Below are 16,926 nucleotides of genomic sequence, written 5' to 3'. Positions count from 1 at the left end.
TCGTCTCAAGATTACATTTAACCGGCAAACACACTGTACACTGCAGTTTTAAAGCTGCGCATTTACCAAAAATTATCTTTATATTTCATGAACGTTGCGATGCATTCTCGTGCATTTACGAGTCTCAGTCCCTCTCTTCTTTTTATCACGTGATATCAGCTTCGTCCTCCATCACCAGTCCCGCGTTAAATATCCCGCACTCGCGGGATGCACGGTCCTTCAATCTACGCATGCGCCGTCGTCTTCGCCAGGAAAAGAGAGCGAGGACTGGTACGAGTAGGAGTATGAGCATCGCGTATAGCCACGCCTCCTTCTCTAGCACCGCCTGGAGTCGAGGCTTGGCGTACAAAATTGCTTTTGGCTTAGTGTAGTTTAAGGTGATGTTGGTGTCTGAGGAAAAAAGGCATGTACTTTAAATTTTTTTCGACATTTCTAAACAAAAAAATGTCCCTAATATTAAATAGAAGCTATAACAATAATGTGGCTGATTCGGGCTTTTTAAATAGTTTTATTAATGCGACCATTAAAAGAGACGCCATACTAAAGTTTTTGAACCCTTAAAAACCGGAAGCTCAAATGCTGTGGTCATTCGCACATAAAACGTCCTACCATTAAGTATGACGTCAGCTGCAAGAATCGACCCATTCTTCCACTGACCAACCGAGAAGAGCGACAATATTTCCGTCTGAGCCTTCAGGTCTCTGTCAGCGGAGTCTGTCCTATGGTCACGCACCAAGCACTTTTTTGGTCTTGTTACCGTGGCAACGTCATCACAAGTGCAGTTCAGCAAAGTCGTGTTCAGGTGATCTGTTGAGTTATTCAGAAACTCCCAGTTGCTGTTGTTGCCCTGGCTACTGTTACCATGGATACCAGAAAGAGTGATGTTCCCGTATTGACTTGTTCTACTATGGTTGCGGTTTGAGCATCTGCAGTCTGGACGGCGCGTGGGGGTCAAGCGATTAGTGAGTTGGATACTGTTAGTTGGGTCACTTTTGCGCCGCTGGATTTGTTCCTCGTCCCAGACATTTGTAATGTTCTCGTGCGAGGTCCCAGTAACGGTCATGTTCCAATCTGAAACTAAGGTATCCTTCCAGGCCCTCGTAGAACTTTCGTTCCATGTCCTTTTTAAAACTGCTTCCCCGGCCATAGTTAAATTCTCATTCCACGTGCTCGTTGAGGGCTCGTTCCAGGCCCCCGTCGCACTCTTGTTCAAGGCCGTTACATTTTCGCTCCAAGCCGTTAGTGAAGTCTCGTTCCAGGCCTTTGATGAGTTCTCGTTCCAGGCTTTTTTCAAGGTCTCGTTCCAGGCCTTTGATGAGGTCTCGTTCCAGGTCCCTGTAGATGTCTCGTTCCAGGCGCTTAGGGAGCATGTAGCTTGTATTGTGATGATTGCGGCGACATGGGTCGCGGCTTGCACAACAAACCGCGTGACGTTTGTCGAGTTGAGGAGAACTTGAACCTTTTCTTCATCCCAGCACCTTAAGAAAAAGAAGAAGAAGAAGAAAATTTAAAACTCTATGTATAGCATTCACAGCCTACTCTGTTAAGATAGCCTCATCTCACAAAGCCTCAATGCTGTTTTTTATTAATCAAACAGCAGACAGAATAGTGACAGTTGTCTAACACGCTGGCTAAACAACATTTTACTAAGATTGGAATATTCCGAGAACTCGCGCCAATGATCTGCGAAAAAGCCGAAAACCGTTTCTCATTATGTACACATTGCTTGGTCAACGCGTTGCAGTGAGATTTGATTGGAAGCCATCAAAGTGTAGGCCGATAAAAAACAGTTCAAGGCCTATGACTGACAGCATAGTTTGTGAATTCGCAGATTTCTCGAAATCGCAGTAATAAATGAGCAAATGACAATGACTGCAAACCCTTGATCCATGATTGTCTCTTCTTGGCATTTCATGTTGTGTTTGTCGCAAACTCTAAGAGTACAACGCTTTATTTGAGCTTTCCAGCCAGAGCCCACAAGTCGCAGCAGCAGGTACAACGGTATGGTATCGTTCCACAGGGGTACCACCGATCTGGGTGATAGCTTGGTTGAGAAATTAGCGTCGTGGTAAAAGGCGAGGACAACTGGGGCCGTCTTATCCTTGATGTCGGGAACATCAGACTGGATGATTTCATTGATGTGGATGGAATGGGTGTCGGTTATCTCATGCGGAGCGCTTAGTGCTAGAATATTTTGCCCTGTGGATAAAACAAAACAAAGAATGTATGGTTAAAGAAGCTCCGGTTATTTTGGACTTCTTTTTTAAGGTGTGTCAAAGGAGAAAGTTAACACATATATTTTAAGGAACTAAAAATGCTGGGTTAGCAAGGATAACAGTAAGCGATTCTTTTCTCCAATTGAACAAGACGATCGCAATCATCACTATCATTATCACATTTAGTTAAGGTGGCCTTATTGCTTATATTATTTTGCCGCATTTCTCGCAGTAAACTTGATATTCTTGCGATTCCCAAAATACCAAGGAAATTCTTTTCACTAGTTGAATAAGGTCCACTGAGAATCCTCATTACACTTTGAATAGGAGGTACACCAAATGAACTTTAGCGGGTACTTTTGAACTCGCAAGTACAGAGAGCAAAATACTGCGAGCAATCGGGGAATAATATCGGGAATATCTGGGAATTTTTCAAGCAAGCAATCCGTTATAGAGATTACTAGCATTTAAGCACTTTTGAGCGAACATGGCAATATAAGATATGATCATGCGGGGACAATTCGGATGCACGCTGAAAAAAATGCTGACCATACTAGCTCGGGGGACATCGTCAATAATTTCGTTCCCGATATCAAATGAAGGTTATTATACAAAAATTTAGAATTCTTACCGGCCACTTCTCCGAGCAGACCTCTGTCTACCAACCCTCTCAGCTGGTACATGGGATATTTGCACTTGATCCCTATACTCGACCCAGTCCCCGGCTGAACCACGTTGCTGAACACGTGCATCCCGTACTCATACGCATGCGCAGTACCGCAGCTGTCCAGCGGGCTCTCCAGGGTGAAGTGAGTCTTGTTTTGTCGTGGTTGACAGCTCGCGTCGCTAGCGAGCATTCGGATGTGGGAGGCCTGAAGACGAGGGTATACTTTGCGTGACAGCTCTACGCGTATGGATGTTGGCGTGCACGTGACTGTCACGCCAATTTCGCGTGATAGAGGTGCTGCCGTGAGAGAGCGTGATGCATATAAGTAGAGGACAATGGTCGGACAAAATATACACAGGTGGGGACAGACAGTCGGGTGGGAGTATAGAGGTGGAGGGACCGACCCGAGGGGGGTGGGGGTATAGAGGTGGAGGGACCGACCCGAGGGGGGTGGGGGCACCAGCATACGGGACATATTTGTGGGATCTAGCTCTCTTCGAGGGGGGGGGGCTTAGGGGTATCCCTAGATTTCCCTTGATCTGCTATTGTAAAACGGGCTAACTTTTGATGAATAAAGGGAGAACAGAGAGGGGAAAGATGGTGGACAGACAACGGCTAACACTTTATGAAGATCATTCTCTTGTGTGTGTTTCCACAACACTTCTTATTTGACAACTTTGAAAGCGAAATTAAAGCGATTTGCAGCGTAAAAGTGTGTGCTGCGTTTTTGATCGCGGACTACTACAAATTCATGAAGAGTGATGTTCTCACCTCCTGGTATCGTTTGTAGAACAGATATCCAAACCATCCCAATGACATAAGCTTGTGCGATCCCAGTCTCACACATACTCATTTTCCTTACTTATTTCTTGAAAAAATTCTGTCCAAGTACTTGGTTAACTGACCTTTCGTTGCTTTGCATTCGTAATAATAACAGTTAAGAAAGAAAACAAAGCAAAATATTTCAGTGAGGTGGATGATTAAGACTCGTATTCTCCCGAGCTTGTTTTCGTTGGTTTTAAGTCCCTTGGGAATATAGGAGGGGTCAAACAAAATTTCCATCGTGTGAATTGCTAGCATATTAAAATATGTTAGCCATTTGGTACCTTGAGTTAGCGAGGGCAGGGCGAGCTGTTTTTGTTTTGTTTTTTAACAACTTTCAACTTCAAATCTATAAGTGCTTGATAATGCATTGCAAGGGATCATGGATATAGTACGAAATTTAAAAGAATAAGTCGAAAGACAGTCGCAGATTTGTTTGTGTGTACAGATTTTATTGATGATTACAGTAACGAGCAAAAGATATTAATAGTAAATATTACTAAACAGGGGCGTACGCAGCCTATAGGCCTGCAGTCACTGGACTAAAAAGAATTTGGCTATCTTATTTGCATTAAGAGGGGAAAAAATCAAATGCTTACTCATTCAGGGCCACGCGACGAATGAAGTCCTATTTCAGATCGAGGATGACAGAGGATCGTATAAAGTCTGACGCATTGACGCCAATTTCAAACCCAAAAGCGGGAGTTATGAATTCTTCACGGGGATGCGGGATAAGGGGCCACGCCTTTATTAAGCTTCTGGATGCTTTGACTGCAACTTGTTAAAATCCTGCGTACGCCCCTGCTAAACGGTAAAGTACAACAGGAGGTGGGATGGGATAAGTTGTTTCCCTTTTGTCGACATTTGGCCCATTTGGTTAGAGTACCCTCCCCCCCTCCCCCCTCCGTTGTTGTTGTGAATACAAGTTGAGCTCCGTCATATTTAAAAGAAATAGTTGACATTGCGAGTTTTCATCTCTTCATTGACAGTGCAATTGAATACAAATAAACTTAATGTGCCGCTATTTTGCAACTCACAAAGATATCTGCTATATTCTAGATAACGCTTTTGTTCATATCAATTATTTATTTTTACATATTTTACATTTGTCATAAAATAATATTTTCAATGTAACACAATATAACACAGTCGAATTTTCTATGCACAATTTACCAATATGAAATAAAAAAAATTGTTTAATGCACGACCAGCGTGGGTGATATTTAACATTGAATAAGCAATGAATTTATCTTGCTATAATTAACTAAGTGAATACGAACGATAGAACATATATAAGTGTAATACAAATTGGCAAAAAATGCAAAAATACTGCTTGACTAGTGGTTTACACAGCTCTTTGTAACAGACCCAGTAATGGGAAAAAAATCCCAAAACCGGTTGAGTTTTCCCCGGAAAAAAACGGAGAAGCTAGACTTCGCCGGATCTGTATTAGAAGGGCGCGTTTGCAAAGAAACCCCCAACAGATCACCGGCACTAGTTAGTTATGAATATATTTTTATAATGGATGTGGCATAAGTTTGAGCTTATGTTACTGACTTGTAACATGATTGGCGCATTAAGGTGCCATTCTAGATGCAACAGGGTAGTCTTATGTCTCTTCAACAATACTTATGGCCGTCAGCAGGCAGTCCAAGTTGCCATCAGAACATTGTATTCCTTCTCTTGCATGCTGCAACAAAAAGAAAGTCAATCAATCAATCAATCAATCAATCGATCGATCGATCGATCGATCAATCAATCAATCAATTAATCAATCAATGGTTTATTACACCCTTTTGCAGGCAAGGGCTGAATTACAGGGCCCGTCACGTCAGTGCCACGCCCGTCATATTCGCATGACGCGTGTAGGTCTGCGATAACGTTCATGCAATTCATGTCACGCTTGTTTCGAGATCGTGTTACGCGTATGTCACGCTTCAGAATTTATGTGACACTATCACGTTACGTTACTCTTACCGTTTCAGACTCAAGCCTTGCAAACAGCTTATTCTTGACTCCCTTTGGGCATGCCTTTCTGTCATTAGACGCTGACCACATTCTGCTCATATCGGGCTCAAATTGACATGGCGAGTTGAAGAGAGTGACCGCGGCTTTCTTATAAGGACTTCTCCTTACATCCGGGTTCTCAGAGTGAGGCATGCTGAGCCCATACGTGTACGACTGGCTCTTAATCATCCCAGTCCCTCGCGGCTGGTGGTGTGGCGGTGGTGTAAATGGAGGGGTCAGCAGCCCTCCTTGATGCGCATGCTCATAGGGCATCTCTGCGCCAGCAAGTGATAAGCTTGCCTCAGCGCCTACAAAACTCGTTTCCGCGTGCATGTGCTGTGCATGTGGCTTGCTCTGTGGATTAGTCAGCTCTCTCGGCGCTAGTACCGGAAGTGGAAGGTTACCATGGAAACTCCTACATGCTTGATCCACGTGACCGCATGCGTTGGTTTCAGTAGGCGGTGATAATTCAACGCTGTACCTCATGTCTGCCTGGGGTGCGCATGTGGTTTTGGCTGATGCCGCTGGCGCATCCTGGTGGAACACTCGGCGTCCGGTATTTAGACTGTAGTGGGATCCCTGTGGTCCAGGGCTGGTGGCTAATCGATGACGTAATAACTCGTTTTCGTTCTTGACCTGAAGGATGGCTCGCTGAAGACGCACGATGTGCTGGGAGGCCTGGGGACGAGCACGTGACGGATTGGTTACATGGTATTGGATGGGGGAGTGTAGAACTACTACGAAAGGATCTTCTAAATTGGCCTCCTTAAGAAGCTTTGATCTAAGCAGGCGTGAAGACACTGAGAACTGGTGTAAATGTAGTGTGTGTGTGTGTGTGTGGGGGGGGGGGGGCATGAGTTGATCACAACATGCAACTTACCAGCTCAACCCTTTACCCGCTCTCCTGTACGGTAAAATACCGCGTGAAAAAACCTTAATTTTTTCAAGTCTGGCAAAACGGGTTCTCATATTTTGGGGTACTTACTAACAATTAAAGCAAATTTGGTTCTTATTAGGTTCTTGATTTTTTCCCAAGTTGCTTAATCAACAGTAGGATTCATAATCACAGAAGTGCAGCTGAAAATAATATAGCCATGTTAAATCTGTAATCTTATTTTTATTGTTTAGCAAATTTATATTCTAAACCCCATAGCTTATTTCATTTTTCATAGAGTAACATACATCATATAAGAACCTTTTAATTTTTTTTGGCTTCGTAGGTTTTTATATTTGGGTTCCTCTCGTACTGAGCAGAATTACTATTGCAACAACACTTCATCAGTAGGGTAAAACTAACCTAACCTAACTTCAGGTTCTTAAATCACTAGGTTCTTACACGCGCGTCTTTTTTTACTGTAATACAAACACAATATCATGAGTGCCGTTATAAATAGCGTTTTACTCCCTCGCTAAACAGCTTGAAAAGGATAGTATTTGAAGATCCTTAAAAAGAAATTACCCACTTTCTGACGACCAAGGGAGGGGGTAGTTCGAGTTTTCACCTGCTGTAGGATGGCCGCTTTAGTCTGCTTTCTCTCCGACGGAGGCAGAAGTTTCTTGAGTGTTGCAAACCCGCTGTTGATGTTCTGCATCCTACGCCTCTCGATCAGATTCGCGTTGAGTCTCTTGCTACGATCTGTCTCATCACTGTACCTCGAGGAGAGGAGAAATAAGACATAGAAATGGGAGTGGGGGTGGGGGGCGGACATATAAGTGGAAGGAGACGAGGCGCGCATTGTGATAACAGACAATTTCGTATCCAGACGCCGCGCGATGCATTTTGGGGAGGTCGAAAAAGCGCATGGTGCACGGTCAGAATGCGGTTTCGAGTCCGGAATTTTCGGCTTCGCTTCAGGGTTCCTGTGGATGTCCGCGCAACAGCAAATAACGACTGGGTACGAGTCTGGATGACAGAATAAAGATGGATAAAGAGCGAAAGGTTATGATGGAGACGTTTGATTATTTTAAAGCAAATAATTAAACAAGAATGCGATTAAATATGTTTGAAAAATAACGATGATTTTCTAACATATTAAACATAAAGTTGTCTATAAGAGCATTTTAATAGTTCGAAAAGGGTAGTCGTTGGATAGAAATGTATATTAGTCTCAATTCAATTCGACGGGAACATGCTTTTTTCCTTTTCTTTCGTTCCATTCATCGCTTCCATTCATCGTTTGAGGTCTCAAATACTAGTAAATTGGAGCTAAAAAATACCTCCTTACGACTTCCTCTACGAAATAAGACACGATCTCAAGAAAAAAAAAGCAATAAACTTGAACAAACAAAAAACGTGTAAGGAGAACCAGCATTTGAATTATTTCAACACAAAATGAAAGCTATCGGAAATCGATCAAGGAAAAGGACCACAAAATCCGAGCTGGCGGTAATCTTGTGAACATACTCCTTTTACCTTTCCTTGAAGTTAACATGGTATTCCGCCATGATTACGCACAGTCAGCAGTTTGCAGTTAACTCTGATCGGCCCCTCACTTCTTTAACGGTTTTTGACAGCTGAAGCGGGCTGTTGGTCCACCTGGGATCTCCGATCGGGACGAATCTGTGGTATTAATAGCTTCTTAATATACCTTAACCCACGATTCTCTATACTCCGATTGAAGATCCGTATGATCTCATACACAAAGCTACATTTCGTAAATCATGAGAGACTCAAAGATAGGCATCGTAAAAACCAACAAACGGCCGTTTTAAATTTTGCTCTAGTGGGGGCTATCTCCAGGGAATATGGTTTCATTATTTCAGCACGTTGGTGTGCGAATGCAGCATTGTGATTGGTCATCGCGTAAAGTAAAGGAGACTGTTTATTTTAGCTACTTTGGAGCTCAGTCGTTTAGCGCTATTGTGAGCTTAATTAGCAATAAATACACGGCGTGCGCCCGCTTCATAGGTATGAAAACAATTACGCAATGCAGTGATATAACGTCTCATGTCCTCACGGCATTCTAACCATCTTGGCGTCATGTAAAACTCCATCCACTAGAGACCACAGGGAGCCCACTCAACCCGAATATTTTATGAGAAAATTCGACGCAGGGGTATAAAATAAGTGTTACAAACGCAATAAAGAGTAAGACATATGTATTGGGAAGTAGTTTTATTGAAGACTTCGTGACCTAATTGGTATTCACAAATGAAGTTCAAAGCACATGCTAACTTAAACAATGCGCCGAGTTGAGTGGGCTCCCTGTGTAGAGACTAGGGATGCCGTAAATGATTTAATAAACGTCCGGGGAGTTTAATTTCGATGGTCCGAGAGGGGCGTCACGCCCAATAGATAAGAGGCGTTCATTAGAGAGGGGCGTTCTTCACACAAACTATAACAATCTAACAAAATCTTAGTCAGGATCACGTTAAATTATAGCCTGCGTAGCATTTCTTTAGCAAGTCTCACCCAGTAGAAGCCAAACTTAAATTTGATTTATATTACCGAAATTCCTATGTCGTTTGTTTTTAAGCTTGGAGGGACGGTAGGGGGGAGGGGTTGTCAGTGGGGCGTTACAAACTTGTAAGCTTAGGTAGGGAGCGTTCATTAGATCGGGGCGTTCTTACATGGGGCGTTTTTTATCCAGGGGATGGGGGTGAGGTGAAGAGATCCAGGCGTGTAGGGTGAGGGAAAGGGGGCGGAGGAGGGAAGAGGCGATGCATAGTCATAGGTGCAATCATTGGTTTGACCATAATTATGCTCTTAGATCTAGTGGAACAAGCTTTTGTAAAGTGTACAGTACAAATCGTTTTTCAGAATTTGTGACCGTTAAATTTTCAAATTATCTTCATTAGCGCTGTAATCAGTAATTCAGCTTAATGCTGCAATTGATTTAAATAAACTTATATATCTATCTATCTATCTATCCATCCATCCATCCATCCATCCATCCATCCATCCATCCCATCCATCCATCCATCCATCCATCCATCCATCCATCCATCCATCCATCCATCCATCCATCCATCCATCCATCCATCCATCCATCCAGGAAATCAGAATTGAATTTCAGATCTGGTAATCTTCATTCCAAACAAACAATTTATTGGCAAATACTACGATAAATCCTTCGGTACGTCAGATTTTATAACAAACTGTGTCAGCTTTTTTATTACAAAGTGCGTTGTTATAGCCTGTGAGACTTTAAATCGCATGATTTATGATTTTTGGACGCTATATTCAGATTTGAGACCCCACACCCGATGCCTGTACCAAGCAATCTGAAATGCGCCTAATAAATTCGAGGAGAGTAGCTTACGAGGGGTTCAATCACTATACTTTCTAAAAACTAAGAACACAAAACATCTTAGATTGCGTGCATTTCATTGTAGCTTGCTTTTGTTGTACGGTGCAGAAATAAATATACCATATGCACGTGCGTGACTGGACAAAGAAGTACAAAGGCTAAAAGCAGCAATGTAAACCTTGGTCGTAGTGTGCTATACATGGTGACGACATCACTACATTACTATAACAACACACCCATTCCCAAGAGACGCAAGCGTGAAAAAGACCCCGATAATTTTCAGTATACATCTCAGTGAGCTGTACGTGGCGTAACCGACTAAGACAGGGCTGGGATCCTGGTTATTGCCTCCCCATTAATGCGCGGGAACCTCAGGTTCCTTTGTGTTGTACAGTTCGCTAGATAGCGGTGCTGGGGCCGAAATCTCCAGCTTAGCCGTAAAGCTTTATGCTGCCATACGGTGTTTCAGCGCTTGTCTGGAAGTATGGTCTATTTTTTTTCTCATTTTAGCGTATCTGGACTAGGTTCGATTCGCGGCCATGTATACTCGATTTTTTTTTCACTGTTTACCAGTTACAATTCAATACTTCTTGCTCACCCTTGCTCCCCTTTTCTAACCCCTATTCTCCAATCTTTTAATCAAGTCCATATTCCTCGCTCAGCATCGCTCCCCTTTGCTTTTCCCTTTTCGGTTTTTTTAATTTCTATTTATTCAATACAGATATAGCCAGATAACGTTTACTAATTGTAATAAGATAAAGGAACTCCCGAGAGCAATGAAGAATTCTAAAGGAATAAACGAAGTATGCTCAGGTACACACACAAAAGAAAAAAAAACGGTTGATCACCCTTGCTCCTGGGAGAAATAGTAAAAAAAAAAAAAAAAACCCGCATGGTATACTCTAGGCATGTCTTTGTCAGCCGCCATTTTGTCAATGTAGCATCCATTTTCATCGGCTGAGATCTGTGAGTATATGGTTCAGGCCCGTACCCAAGGGGGTGCAGGGGGTGCGAACGCACCCCCCCACAACGGCCAAAGGTCCACTTTCGATTCTTAATAGATGTGCTAATTGTAGACAAAACTATAAAGCACAAGCTAGATCACTCTGGTTTGTAGCCAAATCCGACAACAAGCGTTCCGTGGAGATACTGCAAAGTCATAAAAAATATCCCTCTTTGTTCTTTCGGGGGTGGTCAGATTTTCATCAGAGACCCCCCCACCCCACACACACACAGAAAATAAGGTCCACTTTTTCGGATGCCGCACCCCCCCCCCAAGAAAAATCCTGGGTACGGGCCTGTAGTTATATTTCCGTGTGTTAGCCGTCCTCAAATGCTTGGGGCATTCCTCAGATGGACGCCATGTTCTCTGAATGCCTGAAGGTCATCTCTCTTCTCCCTTGGGCTATATAGGTTATATCTCAGTCGTGTTTCGCCGTTCACGGTTGTACTGGCGATTATTATCTTCCATTGGCGAAATGACCTGTGTGAGTGCTTGCAGCGTTATCTGAAGCTTCCTGTGGCTTCGTGGAGTCAGCTTTGAAGTAAACTCGTCTAAGTCAACAAGAGGCGAAACCGAAAATGCCTCGTGACTCGATAGAGGAGACCTGATGAAAAATAAACTCGGTGTTGATTAATATGTAGACTTTATCTTTTACCTATAGGTATATAGTCGGCTGTGGAACAGCTTAACGAGTCCATATCTTACGATGGGTTTAGAAAGGCATTGACTCACATAAGGCCTAGCAAGAGATAGACAGGGATCGGTGTCCCATACATTGTCATTGTGCTGTATAATATGTCATGAAAGATTGAACAAATATTGATAAAAATGTATGTTTTAGAAACTCGCGCAACTTATTGGTATTTTACCTGGGAACCATGACGTTTGGCGAGCAGGGCCTGGTACTGTCGCTGACGTCAGACCTGTCAAACTTGCCATCAACGTTAATAGTGGGCGTGACTTGGCGGGATCTCTTGACACTCATCACGCTAGACACTGTACTGCGAAACCTGGGAAGGAGTAAGATATCACTACTGGGGATTTTTTTCCAGTATCTTACATCTTGTTTATAATGTAGTTGAATCAAACTACACCAGCAGTGATGTGGCTAACGCCGTGGAAGGACGGTAGATGCCCCCCCCCCCCCCCAGAATTTTACAAAGGACAAGCCCCACCCCTACGAAATATTACATTCGCAATGAATTTTTCGCCCTATATAAGTTAATCCAAGAAGTTTTTTATTCTGAATTTCAGGCTATGAATTCCGGATTCCGACCCTTGGATTCTGGATTCCAAACCATTATGGATTCCGGATTCCAATTAAGTGTTAACGAGATTTTATGTCTTACGTAGACATGGATGCAGTATACGTTCTTTTTTGGTGTTTAAAGATTTACAGATCCTGTTAGATAAAAAAAATGTTAAGGCAAGGGCTCGAGGAACAGCGTTACTTTCCTTTTATTTCGCGCTGCGCTTCTTTAACCGTCAGTTGTTAGGTTTTTTTAATCCATGAATTTTAATGAGTGGATTCCAAAGATATGGATTCCTGATTCCAAACTTTCTTGGATTCTGGATTCCTGACTCTGGATTCCGGATTACAATCGCTGTATTCCGGATTACAAAGGCTAAAACAATCTGGATTCCGGATTACCTTACATGGGGCGAAATTAAACCAAGGAGATCTGAGAGAAAATGGCGCTTAACTTCCAAAATTAAATGACTTAGGCTTGCCCTATAAATATGTATTAGCTACTTCCCTAAACAGTACTCCACCAGGACCGGCTCATACACATAATCACTCAGATTCTGCTTATGTTATTGCTTTTGAAAATACAACGATCTGTTCGTAAGGAAACTTTAAAATAGCCATCTACGGTTTAATTCTGATGCTTTATTAACGATATTAGATTGAAAGTATTTTAGTTATTTTCTTGAATTATCCAACGGAAATGGATGCTTTGTGTGACTCGGTATTGCGCGGGAGCGTAGGCGCGTCATTATTACATAACCCCCATACTCACCGGTTATTCATAGCAGCATAAACACAAGGGCAGAACACGGGTCCAACATGCGCCAAGATCCACGGTAGTGCCGCCGCCGCCTGCCTCCCCGGACTCGCCCCTGCCGGGACCATGTCGCCGCCCCCAGACACGAGCACCACAAAGCCACACACCCAGTACGGTAGCCACAGCAGCAAGTACACCAGCACCTGAAGCGACACCACCTTAGCTGCCGCCATGTGCTGCGCGCGCGCTCTCACATATTGAAAGCTGAACACGTTGGGCTGTGCCCCACTGGGGTGGTGTGTGGAGTAGCGGTAGATCTTCATCAAGTACACAAGGGCTATAGACATCGGCAGTGCGAACCCAAGAATGGTGAGGGCCACCATGTAGGAGGAATGAGCGACAGTCTGCGCGCCCCAGTTAGGCGCACATACCGAACAGCCAACTTGCGGCGCAATAGACCCCCACCCTACTAGTGTGGGGAGTAGAAGCACGCATGCGCATAGCCATATTACCAGTAAGTGCTTCCAGCCTCTGTGCCACGCCACAGGGTTCCCGTTTGTTAAGTGACTAAGATGGAAACTGCTAGTTGCGAGGTCCCTCTCGTTGATGTGATGGTAGATGATAACGCACATGTAGGATAGCGTGAAAAGCATCACGATTCCCGTAACACTTCCCGTGATGCCAGCCATGTAGCATGTAACAGTCCCGAGGGACCACCCGTGATTCACGCACGCTACGAAAACAAGCGGGAACTCAACAAGTAAGGCGATAGTGTCCGCGATACAGATGTTTAGAAGGAAGGGGTTGAGCTCCTTTGCTAGATGTTCACGGTGCAAGAGGACGATAAAGGCGAGAGAGTGGCTTACACCACCGAGGATGAACAGAAACACGAGGCAGACAGCAAAAGCCGTGTAGATACCCGGGCTATACAACACTTCACTTGTCATGTTCATCCGGTGCAAATACCATTTAGTTTTTATACGACTGTACAATAAAGCCGGATATTAAGGGCAATATGTTTTGTCCTCTGGTGTGTCTGTCTTCTGAAGCGATTCCTCTTCGATTCTTGTCCTTTTCTTGGCGTTTACAATTTTTCGATCTGGCCAGTTTTTTTGCCCTCTTATTCACTTTCACCCGTTTGCAAGGTCTGCTTTTGTTGCGAAGAAATCGTCTTCGAAATGTCCGTTTGTATAACCTTTAGTCCTGGCGTTTCCACCCTTTTTTGTTTATGTTGTGAAGAAATCGTCTTCGAAACGTTCCGTTTGTATAACCTTAGTCCTGGCGTTTCCACCCGTTTGCAAGGTCTGGTTATGTTGCGAAGAAATCGTCTTCGAAATGTCCGTTTGTATAACCTTTAGTCCTGGCTTTTCCACCCTTTCGCAACGCCTGGTAATATGTTGTGAAGATATCCCTCCTCTTCTCTGGCTAATATCTTTAGCTCAAAGACAAATGATGTTGACTTGGGGCGTAAAGTTGATATTACCGACTCAACACTTGTATTGCCGGTGCGGTAATGCTAGAGAATTGTCAAATGTAAACTGTCCCTTTTTTAGAGTCGCTTACTAAACGTCTGTTCTCTGAAGTAGCTTTAAAAATGTTCATACGAGTTGTAGAGCATGAAATATCTTGAAATAATAACATTGACCTTTGGCGACAATAAAATCACCGGATATCTGACGCAGAAAACGTACAAACACACCAATGACTTCATCAACCTTGTAGAATATTCATCATTTAAAGCGCTGTTATCCAATGTCTTCTTTACTAAGGCGAACGAGTCCTCGGCTATTCTTGTATGTAGACGAGCTTTGTCTATTGGGCTTTGTTAGAGTCGGAGCCGTTTTTTGGCGACACTCTATCTTGATATCTCAAAAATGAGATAATGCCATTTGTTATCACATTGAATAATATGTAGCGCTGGGGGGTAGAAAAAACCGCCAAGCTGCGAAATGGTAAGTTATCATGAAAACAGGAAAACGTTTATGGAGGTTCGCAAAGTAAAAAAGAATTAATTGCCTTATGGCAGAAGGATTGCATCCTATTCGTTACTCAAGTTTCTCACTTTTGTCCGAGAACTCACAAGGGCGGCTTCTTAGATGAAACTTGAATCTTAAACTTTCTCTTGACTTGAAAACCGCAGCAACGAAGGTACGGAAAGATTTGAAATTCATGTATAAAATTCAATGGGGTTTGGTTTTTTGTTCAATGAGACATCAATGACGATGACAAATGACGTTTTGAGAATCACGCAAGCAAGTTATCGAAATAAATGCATAATATATTCCACTTATTATGAGAGCTTCGATATTAATGCCGCCCAGTTAACAGCAAATTTAAGTCTATAACTTTTTCAGCATTGCGGTAATAGAGTGGGCTACCGAATATTCTCTTTATTCTGCCCACTAAAACTCTTAGGTTTCGCGTACCTGCATGACGCTTCTTACTTCGCGCGTAATAAAAACGTTAAACGGAGATACTACCATGCAGTACGTGATGTAGCGAGGGCGATAAGAACCATTGTTTCAGATTAGACGTTGCTTTTAAAGCATTTAAAAATGAAACAATCTCAGGTTTGTATAACGATATGTATGCACGTTCTATATGGTAAGCGCTAGGCGTTTCACTCATTTAATAGCTTTAAATTGTGATTTAGTTTCAGCTGTAACATAGGTGTACTTTTCTTAGTGTGGATTATTAAAAAGTGAATAAGAAATTTGCCTAAAGCACAAGCGGCGAATCCTTTCGATAATTAGCTGCACGGTCTACCCTTGGCTGGCTAGTCAATCTATATTTCGGTTTACGTCATTTGTCAGATGTGCGTTATTGTTTCTTTCCACGCTGTTGTTTTCTTCCGCAACACAATAATCAAGTAAAGAGTAGAATACAAACAAACAAAGAAAAAAAAGGTACAGTTAAAAAAGGTACTTTAAGAACCTTTAAGCAGCCATTTCCTTATCAGCAGATGCGCTCTTAAAGTTTGCCTTAGTGTGTCACGAGAGAGGAAAGATGCTCTGATGTCAGAAATAGTTCCTGAAAGTAAACCAGATTATACCAAACTTTACGTCAATTGATTTATTTTCCCTTTCATCTTGTTTGTTAAGTCTACAATCAAGTCTATTTATCATGTCATTTCCGATGTGAATCTAAGGATTTCCTGTCACAGACATAAAACTTAAATCCACTCCAATAATTCAGGAAAAATACAAATTATTTTCAAGCTCATATAATTTAAAGTAAAAGTTTACTTTATATTAAATTAAAAGTTAACAATAATCTACACAAATGTTTGGCATTATTTTTTCCTTGCAGGAAAAACATGATTTTAAAAATAAAAACATGTCATTATCAAATAAAATCAAAAAATATCTTGACTTTTTGACATCCAAAGTAGGTGTCCTAATATTTAGTTTACATTCGACTTAGTGAAATACAAAAATGATTATTCAAGTGCGCAGTCTATTTTTCTTCTGACAAGTTGGTGAGCCTCATTCACATAATATCATATATTTGTTAAAAACACTGGCATCGAGAATGAAACAAAAGTTTTTTTTTCCCTTTTGGTAACAAAAACGCGCCAGTATCAGATTCGGAGAAGAGATAATAGCAATATATGGGTAATCTTTATTCATTATTTTTATCTATGCGATGATGGGTTTATAATTGATTTTCCTTTATACAGTGGCTCGCAGGCTACCATCATCTTCACTTTTTTTAAAAAGGTTAGCCAATAAGGATTCGATGATGGTAATTTCATTTACGTGAATTGGAAGAAATCTCCTGGAATATGTCAGAAACCTTTTAGCTTGGCAGATTGTGTCAGACAATTCAATTCGCTACCCCTAATTAGTTAATTTTAAATTTTTGCCTAAGGGAGCGCGTTTCTTTGCGCACCGCAAAAGAAAAAAAAACATTGCATTTTTGGGAGCAAAATTTTGAAAATACGATATCGCAAATA

General features: G+C 42.3%; 3 protein-coding genes across 3 annotated transcripts; all 3 read right to left on the bottom strand.

Moving 5' to 3' along the window:
* Nucleotides 1-83: 83 nt before the first annotated feature.
* On the bottom strand, nucleotides 84-3,788 carry LOC5517329. Its single transcript, XM_001637248.3, has 5 exons — nucleotides 3,655-3,788; nucleotides 2,848-3,180; nucleotides 1,881-2,199; nucleotides 610-1,478; nucleotides 84-390 (listed from the first exon to the last, which is right to left on the bottom strand). The coding sequence occupies exons 1-5, from the start codon at nucleotides 3,734-3,736 to the stop codon at nucleotides 146-148; spliced, it is 1,848 nt and encodes a 615-aa protein (XP_001637298.2). The 5' UTR covers nucleotides 3,737-3,788; the 3' UTR covers nucleotides 84-145.
* A 953-nt stretch (nucleotides 3,789-4,741) lies between these two features.
* Nucleotides 4,742-8,426, bottom strand: LOC5517328. Its single transcript, XM_032387318.2, has 4 exons — nucleotides 8,126-8,426; nucleotides 7,215-7,359; nucleotides 5,683-6,390; nucleotides 4,742-5,395 (listed from the first exon to the last, which is right to left on the bottom strand). Exons 1-4 carry the CDS (start codon nucleotides 8,155-8,157, stop codon nucleotides 5,315-5,317), a joined length of 966 nt encoding a protein of 321 aa, XP_032243209.2. The 5' UTR covers nucleotides 8,158-8,426; the 3' UTR covers nucleotides 4,742-5,314.
* Nucleotides 8,427-11,197: 2,771 nt separating this feature from the next.
* LOC5517327 (pinopsin) lies at nucleotides 11,198-15,681 on the bottom strand. Its single transcript, XM_001637246.3, has 3 exons — nucleotides 12,987-15,681; nucleotides 11,835-11,975; nucleotides 11,198-11,569 (listed from the first exon to the last, which is right to left on the bottom strand). The coding sequence occupies exons 1-3, from the start codon at nucleotides 13,922-13,924 to the stop codon at nucleotides 11,377-11,379; spliced, it is 1,272 nt and encodes a 423-aa protein (XP_001637296.3). The 5' UTR covers nucleotides 13,925-15,681; the 3' UTR covers nucleotides 11,198-11,376.
* Nucleotides 15,682-16,926: the final 1,245 nt, after the last annotated feature.

This window comes from Nematostella vectensis, chromosome 9 (assembly GCF_932526225.1).
Source record: "Nematostella vectensis chromosome 9, jaNemVect1.1, whole genome shotgun sequence".
Lineage (NCBI taxonomy): Eukaryota > Metazoa > Cnidaria > Anthozoa > Actiniaria > Edwardsiidae > Nematostella > Nematostella vectensis.
Note: the sequence above shows the minus strand (reverse complement) of the source record. Positions and strands in the feature narration are given on the sequence as shown.

Coding starts and splice junctions, on each gene's coding strand:
- LOC5517329 (XM_001637248.3), bottom strand. CDS start 3,736: ATGAGTATGTGTGAGACTGGGATCGCACAAGCTTATGTCATTGGGATG. Junction 3,181..3,654: donor TCTACAAACGATACCAGGAG/GTGAGAACATCA, acceptor CTCTCACGGCAG/CACCTCTATCACGCGAAATT. Junction 1,479..1,880: donor GAGACAATCATGGATCAAGG/GTTTGCAGTCAT, acceptor CTTTTTCTTAAG/GTGCTGGGATGAAGAAAAGG.
- LOC5517328 (XM_032387318.2), bottom strand. CDS start 8,157: ATGGCGGAATACCATGTTAACTTCAAGGAAAG. Junction 7,360..8,125: donor CATGTTAACTTCAAGGAAAG/GTAAAAGGAGTA, acceptor CTCGAGGTACAG/TGATGAGACAGATCGTAGCA. Junction 5,396..5,682: donor CAAGGCTTGAGTCTGAAACG/GTAAGAGTAACG, acceptor TTTTTGTTGCAG/CATGCAAGAGAAGGAATACA.
- LOC5517327 (XM_001637246.3), bottom strand. CDS start 13,924: ATGAACATGACAAGTGAAGTGTTGTATAGCCCGGGTATCTACACGGCT. Junction 11,976..12,986: donor TATGCTGCTATGAATAACCG/GTGAGTATGGGG, acceptor ACTCCTTCCCAG/GTTTCGCAGTACAGTGTCTA. Junction 11,570..11,834: donor CCAAACGTCATGGTTCCCAG/GTAAAATACCAA, acceptor ATTTTTCATCAG/GTCTCCTCTATCGAGTCACG.